Consider the following 15,256-nt stretch of genomic DNA (forward strand, 5'->3'; position numbering starts at 1 on the left):
AATCAAACTGCCCTTGGCAGCCCTACTCTAGATTAATTATGAAGGACTGGCTTTGTTTGCTGTTTTTCAGGTACCATGATCAACAGGATGTTACTAGCAACTTCCTTGGAGCAATGTGGTTGATATCAATAACTTTTCTCTCCATTGGTTATGGTGACATGGTACCTAACACATACTGTGGGAAAGGAGTCTGTTTGCTCACTGGAATTATGGTAAGTGTCTTTTCACTTTCTGTCTCTTTGATGAACACTCAAGAAAGTACTTTAGACCATTCCATCCATGTGCCTAAGTCATAGTATGCTACTTCAATTTCCAAACATCAGAAAGGCAGCATAAATAAATCAGTTCTCTGTTCGGAGAGAACATCAACAGTTCTCATCCTAATTCTCTTCGTTGTGAAGCTCCATTGAGGACAGAGTGCTGTTAGAATGCTCTTTGTGGGCTATGTGCTAATTTGATGAGCAAATCTGATCTTAGAGCTTCAGCTTCAAGGTCAGAAGTTCTTTGTTTAAGTCTGAGTTCTGCCATTTCCTATTAGCCATGTGAACTTGAGTGAAATCCTCTTCTCTGAAATGTACTTCTCTCATCTGTAAAATGTGGACCATAGTAACTATCTTGCAATGTGTTGAGCAGTTGAAGAATTACATTTTTTTTTCCAATTATATAATTAGATAATATTTATCATTTTAACAAATACTTGTTGAGTGCCGATTATGGTGCTGGCCTAGCAACTGAGAATATAGCCGAAAAGGGGCGAACCGTCTCTGTCCTGCCTTCATGGAGTTTACAGGGGAATGCCTACTTTTTAAAATAATTAACAAAATAATTGTTATTTACATTTGTGACAAGTATGTGAGGAAGTAAGATTTCTGATCAGATTTGGGGGGACTGAGGGAGAAGAATGGGATCTACTAAGAGAAATAAATTCCTGGAAAGTTGACTTTTAAACTGAGGTGGGAAGGGTAGGTAGCCAGGCAAAGTGGGGGGAAGGAAGGGCATTCCAGGAAGAGGAAATAGTTTATTTGAAGAGAGTGAGGCAAGGAGGAGCTTGGTACATTGATGTAAGGCCACCAGGCCAGGAGTGTACAGAGTAAAGAGGAAAAGTGGCGTGAGGCTGGGGATGGGAGGCCAGACCTTGGAGATCTCTTGAGTGAGGTTTGCTGCCTGTGGTGATGTGTCACTCTTCTGGGACAGCTAGCGGGCTCAGACATATTCCTTGTCCCTTACACACTACGATGTGGCCAGGGCTGGTGTGTACCATTTGTTTTAGATGTCTGAAAATGAAAGGCTAGCAAATTGTCTAAAATTTATTATAATGTGGTGTGAACTTTGAAATGTCTAAGCCAGATGCACCACTTTTAGTGACTTAGGTTCTCTCCATTCCTTATCTTCTTTTTATCGTTGGAGTACAGCAAAGAGCATTATCCTGATACTTGTTTGGTTCCTGCCTACAGAAGGATGTGAACTAGTACTGGAAGCTCCTTAGTCAGGAAATTCCCAGAATGTCTGAAGTTAGGCATCTCTGCCCAACGCCTTCATTGTGTCCACCCCCAAGTTGGCAGGAGAGGAACAGGCTCCCCATGCGAGGGCCTTTGAATGGTGGCCAGGGCAGCGTGTACCCTTGTAGCGGCTGCCTAGGAAGATTATTCCAAGAGTCAGAACTAGCTGGAAGGACTGAGTGCCCATGACGTACATAGAGTGAGAACATTCTTCTCCCACTTAGTAGCACTAAATAGCTAGATGTGAAAATAAAACCTGGGGGCTAATTTTAAGGTTACAGTAGTAACAGGATGACCATTCGTGGAAAGTATAATTTGGGGTCATAATCTAACATTGTTTGCTTGTAAAAGAAGTACAGTTTTGTGAATTTTAGTGATTTTTTTTCATTATAATTGGTATGGTCCTTTATGTTTACTCTTGGATCACTTCCTTTTTCCTCAAAAGATAGCATTTTATTATATAGTATAATGCTTTGGGAATTAAAATTTGCATGGATGTATTTTTGGAGGGCCCATAACAAGCCCACAAGGGACATGAATGATGCTATTTATAAACACAGAACTGGTAATTGCAGAGTCTTTCCCCTTATGCTTCTTAGAAACAATTTCCTTGGTTTTGCTTTTTGGCAAGATACCCCCCTTTTATTCTTGAATCAGGTATGACTCAGGGTTTATGCAAACCTCTTCATTTGTCACGGATCAGAGCCAAGTTTGAGGTTAACCTTGCCTGGATCTTGTAGTACTTTTATCTTTCCTTCATTTTTTTCTCTGTCCCTAATGTCTCAAGAACAGCTCCTGCAAAATCTCATCTGACGGCACAAATTTTATATTTAGTTCATTGAACTACTTCCTTGCTTAGGTGTCACTGGTGATCTTACTTTATTTTTAGAAAATATTTTATAAGCCACTTTTAATCTATATGGACGCAAAAATGTTATATGCAGTGAAATTTACAGTGACTGCACTGCTGTCCTCTAAGCTCATGGTGAAAACAGTCCCTCTGTCCTTAGGCTGAAGAGCTCCATTCCATCTCCCTCTTAAGGAACAGACATTTCTTAATTGACCCAATCAAAAATGGTTTACTTGCATATAGAGAAATTGAGTGCTCTTTAACTAGCCTAATTGAAATACTGTGTAGAGGTGCATTGTCTCTATCCATCGGCCAAATAAATTCCCACAGAGTCAGGCCACAGAGCAGTCTTCTGGGGGTGAGCTTCTGGGAATTGGTTATATACCATGTAAATTTTCTGGGGATGAAGAGCCTATGTATTGCAGTTACCTAGAAACTATTACAGAGAGTGGCTGACAAATATAGTTTCCTAAAAGATAAGTTTTTTTCAGTCTATATAAAAGGTTAGTTTCCTTTAGATGAACTGTGTTTCTCTTTTGTCAGACAATTTTTTTTTTTTTTTTTTTTTTTTTTTTTTTTTTTTTGCTTTTGATATCAGGAAGTTTAAATACCAGTTTGTCACTTTGGGATTGTCTAAGCTAGATATGACTTTTTTAAAATTTCAGGCTCTTTTTTTTCTTCTTTTTTTTTTCTTTCTTTTTCCAGCCTATTCTCCCTGGGACTTTTGCAATGCATGTTTAGGTAAAATACACATTGTCACATTTCTCATGAGTCATCTCTCTGTGTTTCTCTGGCCTTTAATAAATTGTGAAAATGAAACACAATTCACAATACTCCTGGGAGAGCACAGGGTCATCCCTGAATCATCTTGTGTATTGTCTCTGAAGTACTATGATTGTGTTCTTTTATATTTCAATTTTCTTGTTCTTGTGTTTAGGAAATTTTGATAGAATTTATACCTTTATGTGTTTTTTTCACTTTGAAGTAAAATACAGTTGATCTGAATGCTAATACCTACAAAGCTTTCCTATTTCAAAAATGTAGACATAAAGAAATTAGCACTGCATTATTTCTTCATAAAGCTAATGAATTATTTCATAGGATCATCTTAGATGTTCACATTTCATTGGTAAAAACTCAATTAAAATGTAATTAAAAAATTTTAAATAGCTTAATTTATGTCATGAGTTATATTTTTGGGAGCCAAGGATATTAAGATTTAGGACATTTCTGCCATGGTCTTGGCAGAAATATATTGTTAAACCATGAGGAGAGAGAGTTTTCCAGAATATTTCTAAGAGAGAAACAAATGGTCTTATCAAAAAATAACTTCTCCTTGCCTGAAATGTAAATTGTAAATCCAGGACAATCATGTAAAGCTTTTTAAATGAGTTTTAGGTTGTGTTTACAATGCTATACATAGATGATTATGAAAATAATAAAACAAGTGGACTTTATATACTAAAATGCCTGAACAAGAATTCCATTGTGATAGATCAAACAAGTCAAGTAGAAATTTTTCTTTTACCAGCCCTAACTAATATTAGAGCTTAAGAGACAAAGATCTCTTCCTTTCCCCTGGGTATTATTTTGAAAACCTAAGATCATAGGATTGCCTAATAGACAAGGTCCCTCATTACCCTTCAAGAGAAAACTATTAAGGTTGTAATTACTTACTTATTCCTTGTTCTTCTATCCTTCCTCTTTTTTAAAAAATGTTATTGAAATATAGTTGTTTTACAACGTTGTATTAATTTCTTCTGTACAGCACAGTGCCTCAGTTATACATAATATATATTCTTTTTCATATTCTTTTTCCTTTATGGTTTGTCACAGGATATTGAATATAGTATAGTTCCCTATGTTATACAGTAGAATCTTGTTGTTTACCGATCCTATATATAATAGTTTGCCTCTACTAATCCCAAACTCCCAATTCTTCCCTCCCCTATCCCACCCCCCTTGGCAACCAAAAGTTTGTTCTCTATGTCTGTGAGTCGGTTTTTGTTTTGTAGATATGTTGATTTGTGTGGTATCTTAGATTCCACATGTGATATCATATGGTACTTGTCTTTTTCTTGCTGACTCACTTTGCTTAGTATGATAATCTCTAGGTCCATCCATGTTGCTGCAAATGGCATTATTCCATTTTTTCTTTATGGCTTAGTAGTATTCCATTGTGTGTGTGTGTATGTGTATATATATACACCACATCTTCTTTATCCATTCATCTGTCAATGGACATTTCATTTGTTATTTGTAGACTTTTTAATAATGGCCATTCTGACTGCTGTGAGGTGGTACCTCATTGTAGCTTTGATTTGCATTTCTCTAATAATTAGTGATGTTGAGCATCTTTTTCATGTGCCTATTGGCCATCTGTATGTCTTCTTTGGAGAAATGTCTATTTAGGTCTTCTGCCCATTTTTTGATTGGGTTCTTTGGTTTTTTGTTGTTGAGTTGTATGAGCTGTTTGTATATTTTGGAGATTAAGCCCTTGTTGGTCACATCATTTTCAAATATTTTCTCCCATTCCGTAGGTTTTTTCACTTTGTTTAGAGTTTCCTTTGCTGTGCAATGGCTTGTAAGTTTGATTAGGTCCATTTGCTTATTTTTGTTTTTATTTCTTTTGCCTTGGAAGGCTGACCCAAGAAAACATTGGTACAATTTATGTCAGAGAATGTTTTGCCTATGTTCTCTTCTAGGAGTGTTATGGTGTCTTGTCTTATATTTTAAGTCTTTGAGCCATTATGAGTTTATTTTTGTGTACGGTGTGAGAGTGGGTCCTAACTTCACTGATTTACATGGGGCTGTCCAACTTTCGCAACACCACTTGCTGAAGAGACTGTCTTTTCTCCATTGTATATTCTTGCCTCCTTTGTTGAAGATTAATCATTTATAGGTGTACAGGTTTATTTCTGGGCTCTCTATTATGTTCCATTTATCTGTATGTCTGTATTTGTGCCAATACCTTGCTGTTTTGATTACTATAGGCTTGTAGTATCGTCTTAAGTCTGGGAGGTTTATGCCTCCAGCTTTGTTCTTTTTCCTCAGGATTTCTTTGGCAATTCTGGGTCTTTTATGGTTCCATATAAATTTTAGAATTATTTGTTCTATTTCTGTGAAAAATGTCATGGGTAATTTAATAGGGATCATATTGAATCTGTAGATTGCTTTGGGTAGTATGCTCATTTTAATAGTATTAATTCTTTCAATCCAAGAGCATGGGATAGCTTTCCATTTCTTTGAATCATCTTTAATTTCCTATATTAATGCTGTGTAGTTCTCAGCATATAAGTTTTTCATGTCCTTGGTGAGATTTATTCCTAAGTATTTTTTTGGGTGCAATTTTAAAAGGGATTGTTAGCTTGCATTCCCTTTCTTATATTTCATTATTAGTGTAAAGAAATGCAACCAATTTCTGTATGTTAATCTTGTATCCCGCTACCTTGCTGAATTAATTTATCAGTTTTAGTAGTTTTTTTGTTTGTTTGTTTGTTTCTTTATGGTACGCAGGCCTCTCACTCTTATGGCCTCTCCCGTTGCGGAGCACAGGCTCCGGACGCGCAGGCTCAGCGGCCATGGCTCATGGGCCCAGCCGCTCCGCGGCATGTGGGATCTTCCCGGACCGAGGCATGAACCCGTGTCCCCTGCATCGGCAGGCAGACTCTCAACCACTGTGCCACCAGGGAAGCCCAAGTGTCAGTAGTTGTTGTGTGGAGTCTTTAGGGTTTTCTATATATATTATCATGTCATCTACATAATGACAATTTTACCTCTTCCCTACGAAACTGAATAACTTTTATTTCTTTTTCTTGTCTGATTGCTATGGCTAGGACTTCCACTACAGTGTTGAAGAGAAGTGGTGAGAGTGGGCATCCTTGTCTTGTTCCAGATTTTAGCAGGAAGGCTTTCAGCTTTTCAGCATTGTGTATTATAGTGGCTGTGGGTTTGTCATAAATAGCTTTTATGTTGAGATATGTTCCCTCTATACCCACTTTCATAAGGGTTTTTATCATGAATAGATGTTGAATTTTATCAAATGTTTTTCTGCATTTGTTGAGAAGATCATGTGGTTTTTGTCTTTTCTTTTGTTGATGTGGTGTATCACATTGATTGATTTGTGTGTGTTGAACCATCCTTGTGAACCTGGGATGAATCCCACTTGGTCATGGTGTATGACATTTCTTATGTGCTGTTGGATTCACTTTGCTAATATTTTGTTCAGAATTTTTTTTCTTTTTTTCTTTGCGGTACACGGGCCTCTCACTGTTGTGGCCTCTCCCATTGCGGAGCACAGGCTCTGGATTTATTTCTTTTTCTTGTCTGATTGCTATGGCTAGGACTTCCACTACAGTGTTGAAGAGAAGTGGTGAGAGTGGGCATCCTTGTCTTGTTCCAGATTTTAGCAGGAAGGCTTTCAGCTTTTCAGCATTGTGTATTATAGTGGCTGTGGGTTTGTCATAAATAGCTTTTATGTTGAGATATGTTCCCTCTATACCCACTTTCATAAGGGTTTCTATCATGAATAGATGTTGAATTTTATCAAATGTTTTTCTGCATTTGTTGAGAAGATCATGTGGTTTTTATCTTTTCTTTTGTTGATGTGGTGTATCACATTGATTGATTTGTGTGTGTTGAACCATCCTTGTGAACCTGGGATGAATCCCACTTGGTCATGGTGTATGACATTTCTTATGTGCTGTTGGATTCACTTTGCTAATATTTTGTTCAGAATTTTTTTTCTTTTTTTCTTTGCGGTACACAGGCCTCTCACTGTTGTGGCCTCTCCCATTGCGGAGCACAGGCTCTGGACGCGCAGGCTCAGCGGCCGTGGTTCACGGGCCTAGCTGCTCCGCGGCATGTGGGATATTCCCAGACGGGGGCACGAACCCGTGTCCCCTGCATTGGCAGGCTGACTCTCAACCTCTGTGCCACCAGGGAAGCCCTGTTCAGAATTTTTGCATCTATATTCATCAAAGATATTGGCCTGTAATTTTCTTTGTTGTTAGTGTCTTTGTCTGGTTTTGGCGTCAGGGTGATCGTGGCTTCATAGAATGTCTTTGGGAGTATTCCTTCATCTTCAATCTTTTGGAAAGGTTTGAGAGGAATCGGTATAAGTTTTTCTTTGTATGTTTGGTAGAGTTTCCCAGTGAAGCCATCTGGTCCTGGAATTTTGTTTGTAGGGAGTTTTTTATTACTGATTCGATTTCATTTCTAGCAATTGGTCTGTTCAAGTTATCTATTTCTTCTTGATTCAGTTTTGGTGGGCTGTATGTTTCTAGAAAGTTGTTCATTTTTTTGAGGTTGTCAAATTTGTTGGCATATAATTGTTCATACTATTCTCTTATTTTTTTTGTATTTCTACTGTATCTGTTGTGATTTCTCCTTCTTGATTTCTTATTTTATTTATGTATTTGGGTCATCTCTCTTTCTTCATGGTGAGCCTAGCCAGAGGTTTGTAAATTTTGCTTATCCTTTCGAAGAACGAGCTCTTGGTTTTATTAATTTTTTCTATTGTTTTTTGATCTCTATTTTATTTACTTCCTTGCTGATCTTTATTATCTCCTTCCTTCTGCTGACTTTAGGTTTTATTATTCTTTTTACAGTTCTTTTAGATGGGTTAGATTGTTTGAGATTTTTCTTGTTTCTTAAGGAAGGCCTGTATTACTATGAACTTCCCTCTAAGAATTGCCTTTGCTGCATGCCATAGATTTTGTATGGTTGTGTTTTCATTGTCATTTGCCTCAAGGTATTTTTTAATTTCTTCTTTGATTTCATCATTGACCCATTGGTTTTACAGTAGCATGTTGTTTAGTCTCCATGTAATTGTTTTTTTCTCGTTTCTTTTCTGTGGTTGATTTCTAGTTTCATGCCACTGTGGTCAGAAAAGATGCTTGAAATCATTTCTGTACTCTTCAATTTGTTGAGGCTTGTTTTGTGCCCAAGTATGTGGTCAATCCTAGAGAATGTTCCATGTGCACTTGTAAAGAATGTGTATTCTGCTTTTTTTGGATGTAGTGTCCTAATTAAGTCTAACTGTTATGTTGTATCATTTAAGATCTCTGTTGCCTTATTGATTTTCTCTCTTGAAGATCTATCTTTTGATGTGAGTGGGGTGTTAAAGTCTCCCACTATTATTGTATTCCTGTCAATTCCTCCCTTTATGTCTGTTAATATTTGTTTTATGTATTTGGGTGTACATATATTGGGTGTATATATATTGACAAGTGTAATATTCTCTCCTTGTATTCATCCTTTTATCATTATATAGTGTCCTTCTTTATCTTTCTTTATAGCCTTTGTTTTAAAGTCTATTTTGTCTGATACAAGCATTGTGACCCCCCACTTTCTTGTCCTTTCCATTTGCATGAAATATCTTTTTCCATCCCCTCACTTTTAATTTATCTGTGCTTTGCCTTAAAGTGTGTCTCTTGTAGGCAGCATATTGTAGGATCTTGTTTTTTTATCCAGTCTGCCACTCTGTGTCTTTTGATTGGAGCATTTAGTCCATTGACATTTCTTTTATCATTATATAGTGTCCTTCTTTATCTTTCTTTATAGCCTTTGTTTCAAAGTCTGTTTTGTCAAAGTCTGTTTTGTCTGATACAAGCATTGTGACCCTCCACTTTCTTGTCCTTTCCATTTGCATGAAATATCTTTTTCCATCCCCTCACTTTTAATTTATCTGTGCTTTGCCTTAAAGTGTGTCTCTTGTAGGCAGCATATTGTAGGATCTTGTTTTTTTATCCAGTCTGCCACTCTGTGTCTTTTGATTGGAGCATTTAGTCCATTGACATTTAAGGTAATTATTGATAGATATGTATTTATTGCCATTTTAACCTTGTTTTTCCATTGATTTTATATTTCTTCTTTGTCTTTTTCTTTTTTTCCTTTTGTAGTTTGATGATTTTCTTTTGTATTATGCTTATGTTCTCTTCTTTTTGGTTTTTGTGAATCTATTGTATGTTTTTGATTTGTGGTTGCTGTGTTTGTTAAGTATGATAACCCCTTCCTATATCTACTTGCTTTATACTGGGAGTCATATAGGCTCAAACACATTCTAGAAAAATAAATCTACATTTTCTTATTCTCTTCCCCCACATTTTATGATTTTGATGTCCTATTTTGCATCATCATTTTCATCCTTTTTCTGTTCATGTGGTTATTGATTTCACAGAATTTTTTTTTATTTTTTTAATCTGTGTACTGTCTTATTTAAGTGATTTACTTTCCAATTGTGATTTTCTCTTTTCTACAGATTCTTGCTACTTTTCTATTTAGAGAAGACCTTTCCATATTTTCTTTAGGGTAGGTTTAGTATTGCTGTATTCTTTTAGTTTTTACTTGTCTAAAAAATTCTTTATTTCTCCCTCTATTCTAAATGATAATCTTGCTGGGTAGAGTATCCTAGGTTGCACATTTTTCCCTTTTAGGACTTTGAATATATCTTGTTACTCCCTTCTGGCCCGCATCATTTATGTAGAGAAATCCGCTAATAGGCTTATGGGGTTTGCCTTGCAATTAATTGTTTGTTTTTCTCTTGCTGCCTTTAGAATCCTCTTTAACTTTTGCCATTTTTATTATAATATGTCTTGGTGTAGGTCTATTTGGGTTTATCTTGTTCAGGACCCTCTGTGCTTCCTGTATCTGGATATGTTTTCCTTCTTTAGTTTTGGGAAGTTTTCAGCCATAATTTCTTCAAACACATTTTCAATTCTCTATTCTCTTTCTGGGATCTCTATTATGTGTAGATTGGCATGCTTTATGTTATCCCATAGGTCTCCTATACTGCTTTCTTTCTGTTTTCATTTGGGTTTCTGTCTGCTGTCCTGATTGGGTGATTTCCATTATTCTGTCTTCTAGATCACTAATTTGTTCTTCCACATTATTCATTCTGCTATTCATAGCCTTTAGTTCAGCTTTTGTTTCTTCAAATGAATTATCTAATTTTTCTTGGCTCCTCCGTATAGTTTCTAGTTCCTTTTTACAGTAATCTGCATTTCTGTCAATAGCCTTTCTTCATTCCTTCAAATTTTTCATTATCTTCTTTTTGAACTCGATGACTATTAGAGTGAAGAGATCTGTTTGTTTGTTCTTTCAGGGGAATTATCTCGACCTTTTAATTGGGAGTGGTTTCTCTGCTTTCATTTTACTTATATTTCTGTTGCTCTATGAGTTTAGGAAGAACAATTATCTACTGTGGTCTTGGAGGACTATTTTTATGTGAGAACATCCCTGTGTAGCCTGCATGTAAACTCATTAATATTTTTTGGTGTGAAGGCTGTTTTTAGTATGGATGCCTGCCACCTCTTTCCTCAGTGTATTCTGGCCGTTATCCCCTTGAAAGGAGGTGCGACTGATGTTGTGGTGACCAGAGCCTGCACTGGATATTGAGCAGGGCCTCCTCTTTGCTCTGTGGCTGTCACTGACCTGTCCAGGGCAGGGTCTGCTCCCTAGTTGTTGGAGTAGAAGCCCCCAGCTCCGTTTCTGAGCTGCATTTCTGATATGCAGTGTGAGGTAGGTGGGATTGGAGTGCTCCCACGGGGAGAGAAACCACTGAGTATTCCTCCACTGGGCCTGTTCACCTGTGAGTGTACTCTGCTATGTCACCTTTCATCCGTTGTGCAGGCTCACAAAGCACACTCTTGTTAGCACTGCCCTTGGCCCCTCTGTAACCATGGGTATGCTGACTATCAGCCCTGGTGCTTCTCAGTCTTTGTTTTTCACAAAGCCACCAGCATAGGTCCGCTAAAGTCAGGTCCCAGGACTGCAGTCGTCACGCACCTGGACCTGCTGTGGGAGTTATGGAGGCATCTCAGACCCTGGCCCAGCCCAGCCCCCATGTGTACGTGCCCACAAAGCCCACAGCTGCTAAGGCCAGACCCGTCCCAGCCGTGGGAGCACCAGTGGTCCGTTCAGATGTTCCACAGGCACTGCATTTACAAAGCCAGCTGCAGAGGTGTGAATCTGCAGTTTGCACAGCCGTGGGCAAAGATTTCAGCTCTGCTTCCTAAATTGCACAGCCCCTTTCATCCTACCCCATTACTTGGAGATCTTTCTTGTCCTTTCAGATGTTTGAGGTCTTCTGCTAGTGTTCAGTAGGTGTTCTGTGAGAAATGTTCCACTTGTACATGTATTCTTGATGTATTTGTGGGAAGAGGTGAGTTCCATGTCCTACTACTCCACCATCTTGATTCTGATCCCCTATCCTTCCACTTTTTGAGGAGGTGCTGAGGATTTATTGTTTTGGATGTCATGATAAACGCTGGGATGAAGTTTAAATGGCTTTATCCTTTTGGTTGAAGGCAGGCAAATAACAGTGTTACATCATGGTGTCTTAGCTTTTTGTCAGTACCAGCTAGTTTCTCAGTATCTCCAACTTTATAATAAAGTAATTGATTTGCTTAGCATTTAAAAAGTTACCCTATCTACCATTTTATATCTGTACATAAAGATACAACACAAGCTGAATGCTATCATTTTTCCTTACCTATGGGTATATATGTTTGTTTCAAGAGTAGAATACAGCCTCATTGGTAAGAGTATCTCTTGTCTTATATTAAAATGAAAGTCATTCATTATTAATTTTTGCTTCTCTACTTTTGTAAAATTATGGCATCTCCTGTTGGCCCTTTAACTACTTAGAGTATGGATGACTGCATTTTTTGGCATAAATTATTTTTAAATATGGAGCAATATCTGCACAGTCCTAGGGATACTGGTTATTATCTGATAAGTGGTCCTCTACTGATAATGACCTGTAAACCCTAGATTTCAACAAGTCCACTATGTATTCCTCAACAAAAGTGAGGTGACTTCAGATCTGAGCAATTTAAGTTTCTTCCATCCCATCAGTAATTCTGTATAAACAAAAGCAATGCATAAAGGTTTTCCACTTTGTAACAATTTAAAAATCACACCAGTTAATATTTTAAATTTTATTCAGGGAGCAAAAAAAAAAAAGTAATCACTTTTTTATACCACATTAGGATAAGAACACTTCATAATTGTCATCATCAAATTTACCAGGTATCAAAGAGTCTTGATTTAAGGTCACATGGCATCTCATTCAATTGTCAGAGTTCAGTAGTTTTCACCCTGAAGGGTAGTAACACTACCGTGTTAATTCAATCAGAAGATATTCCAAAAGAGGGCCATAAGTTAGCCAGAGCTTATAGTAAGAGAATGACTGGTATTAAAGAAGGCTAAACCTAAAGTATGATTATATTCCTGCTACTTCCTGTCTTTGCATTTAAGGATTACTTTTACCCTGCCAGTAGAAGTAGGAGTCCTGAAAAACTAGACTAGAGCCATTCCTTGGTGTTGCATGTGTGAATAAGGAAAAAAAATCCCAGGATCTTTTATATGTCTTGTACAATTTGATATGAGGTGTTTAATATCAAATAATAATTTTGAAGAGGTTTTTACCTTACTTTTTGTTTTTTGGTACTTTCTGGTATGTTCGTTGAATCTCATCAAATAAAGGCTCATTGAAGAGAGCGTATCTTTAAATTCTTACCATAGTTTCTGTTTTGTGCAGAGCAGCTGGAGGGGATGATGGGCCTTTTCAGTCCTAAAGCTAAATTCCCCACCATTGCCCTAAGCAGACCTTCACTCCTCCCCAAGAAAATTTCTTAAGAAATAAGACAGCTGCTTTTTTCCAGGTACAGGCAAGTAAAGCTGAAAGTTGTTGTGACCTTCTAGTATTCGACTCATTGTCTCTACAATTCCACCTACATTTTCTAAACTATCAGCACTTTGCATTGGCAGAGCTACCCTTCCTGTCTCTGAAATACGTGCGCTCACATTGGCACCATTGCTAATAAGGAGATTTAAACCTGAGGTTGACTCATTGTTGATGACCCGTTTTATGTACCACTTCCTTCTTTCCAGCCACCAAAGCGCACAAGAAGGAGCTGAACAAGCAAATGACTCTAAAGGAGAGTTGGGGTTCCTAAGCCCAGGTTTTATCACTGAACTCAAAAACCCACACACACCTTCTCCCCTCTTCCTTAGGATGAGAACATTTTAACTGACATCTGCCCTCCTATCAACAATATAGTTGACCCTTGAACCACACCAGTTTGAACTGCCTGGATCCACTTACTGCAGATATTTTTCAGTAGTAAATACTGTAGTACTACACAATCCATGGTTGATTGAATTCACAGCTATGGAGGGCCCACTATAAGTTATACTCGGATTTTCAACAACAAAGAGGGTGGGCATCCCTAACCCCCTCCTTGTTCAAGGGCCAACCGTATTTGAAGATACTCAGAGGGAATTTATCTTCAAAGTTATCTTGAATGTTGTTTATTTTCATAACCTAAAGAGATCTTGTAAAACTCCAATGGGATATTATACTGAAGCTGAATGTTTTATAGAATCTTTCTTACTTGCCAGAAATGCTTGTTTTATGTAACTTTATGAAAGAATAATTGTCAGGCAAGTGCACTAAAAAATGTATTTATTGTGCTAGGATATTGAATCAGTCAACCCCAGGGACAAAAACATGGGTAATGTTTTCAAGTACTCATTTTACCTTCCCTTTGAAGAACAAGTTAATATTTTAAAATGCAAGTTAATCTTTCAGCTATTTTATTAACTTAGGTGCATTTTCAGTAGAAAGCATGATTTTTTCAAAATATGTTAAGAAATTTTCATTAGTGATAGGCAGTCAATCAGCTATCGAACTAAAGTTTGACCTTTTAGGAGCTATTGTAAGACCCAGGAGGATAATTAATTTAACACTGGAATAATTTGAACTTTAGCAATTTTGGGCAGAGCCCTTCTCTGTGATGGTGAGTATTCTGGAATTTCCCCCAAAATTTTAAATTTTATTATTATTATGTTGAATCTTTGCAGATGCCTTTTTAAATAAGAATCAAAACCTTTCCCCAGTGTGATATTAAAGGAATCTCCCTCTCTCCACAGGCTTGTGTATTAAGTTATTAAAACTTGATCTCAAAGTGGTGTTTGAAAATCATTCTTAGAAGTGTTAGTAGGATCAGCATCACCAGTGATCTAAAGTAAAAATATGTCACTTCTCTGAATTTTTCAAACACTGTGTGATAAATGATCTTGGGGAAAACAAGCTGCTTGAACTTCTTTTACATTCTAGGGACCGACATGGCTTTCAATGTATGTGCTATATTAGAGAAGAATACAACAGAGAAAGGCACCACATCTTTGAGTTGATTTACAACGTTGTGCTAATTTCTGCTGTACAACAAAGTCACTCAGTTATACACCTATATACATTCTTTTTCATATTATTTTTCATTATGGTTTATCGCAGGTTATTGAATATAGTTCCCTGTACTATACAGTAGGGACCTGGTTGTTTATCCATTCTAAATGTAACAGTTTATATCTACTAAACTCAAACTCCCAGTCCATCCCTCTCCCTCCCCACCTCCCCCTTGGCAACCACAAGTCTGATGTCTATGTCTGTGAGTCTGTTTCTGTTTTGTAGATAGGTTCATTTGTGCCATATTTTAGATTCCACATATAAGTGATATCATATGGTATTTCTCTTTCTCTGTCAGACTTCACTTAGTATGATAATCTCTAGTTGCATACATGTTGCTGCAAATGGCATTATTTCATTCTTTTTTATGGCTGAGTAATATTCCATTGTATATATATATACCACATCTTCTTTATCGATTCCTCTGTCGATGGACATTTAGATTGTTTCCATGTCTTGGCTATTGCGAATAGTGCTGCTGTGAACATATGGGTGCATGTATCTTTTTGAATGTAGTTCTGTCTGGATATATGCCCAGGAATGGGATTGCTGGATCATATGGTAACTCTAGTTTTTTGAAGAACCTCCATACTCTTCTCTGTAGTGGTTGTACCAATTTACATTACCACCAACAGTGTAGGAGGGTTCCTTTTT

The 15,256-nt window shown here is 37.2% G+C and overlaps 1 protein-coding gene across 2 annotated transcripts in view; it reads left to right on the forward strand.

Moving 5' to 3' along the window:
* KCNN2 (potassium calcium-activated channel subfamily N member 2) overlaps positions 1 to 15,256 on the forward strand; it is a 184,959-nt gene that overhangs the window by 137,364 nt on the left and 32,339 nt on the right. For both annotated transcript variants that reach the window (XM_024122151.2, XM_028493134.2), the window contains exon 5: positions 71 to 212. In XM_024122151.2, coding sequence (XP_023977919.1) covers positions 71 to 212 — 142 coding nt within the window. The remainder of the gene's footprint in view (positions 1 to 70; positions 213 to 15,256) is intronic.

This window comes from Physeter macrocephalus, chromosome 8 (assembly GCF_002837175.3).
Source record: "Physeter macrocephalus isolate SW-GA chromosome 8, ASM283717v5, whole genome shotgun sequence".
Lineage (NCBI taxonomy): Eukaryota > Metazoa > Chordata > Mammalia > Artiodactyla > Physeteridae > Physeter > Physeter macrocephalus.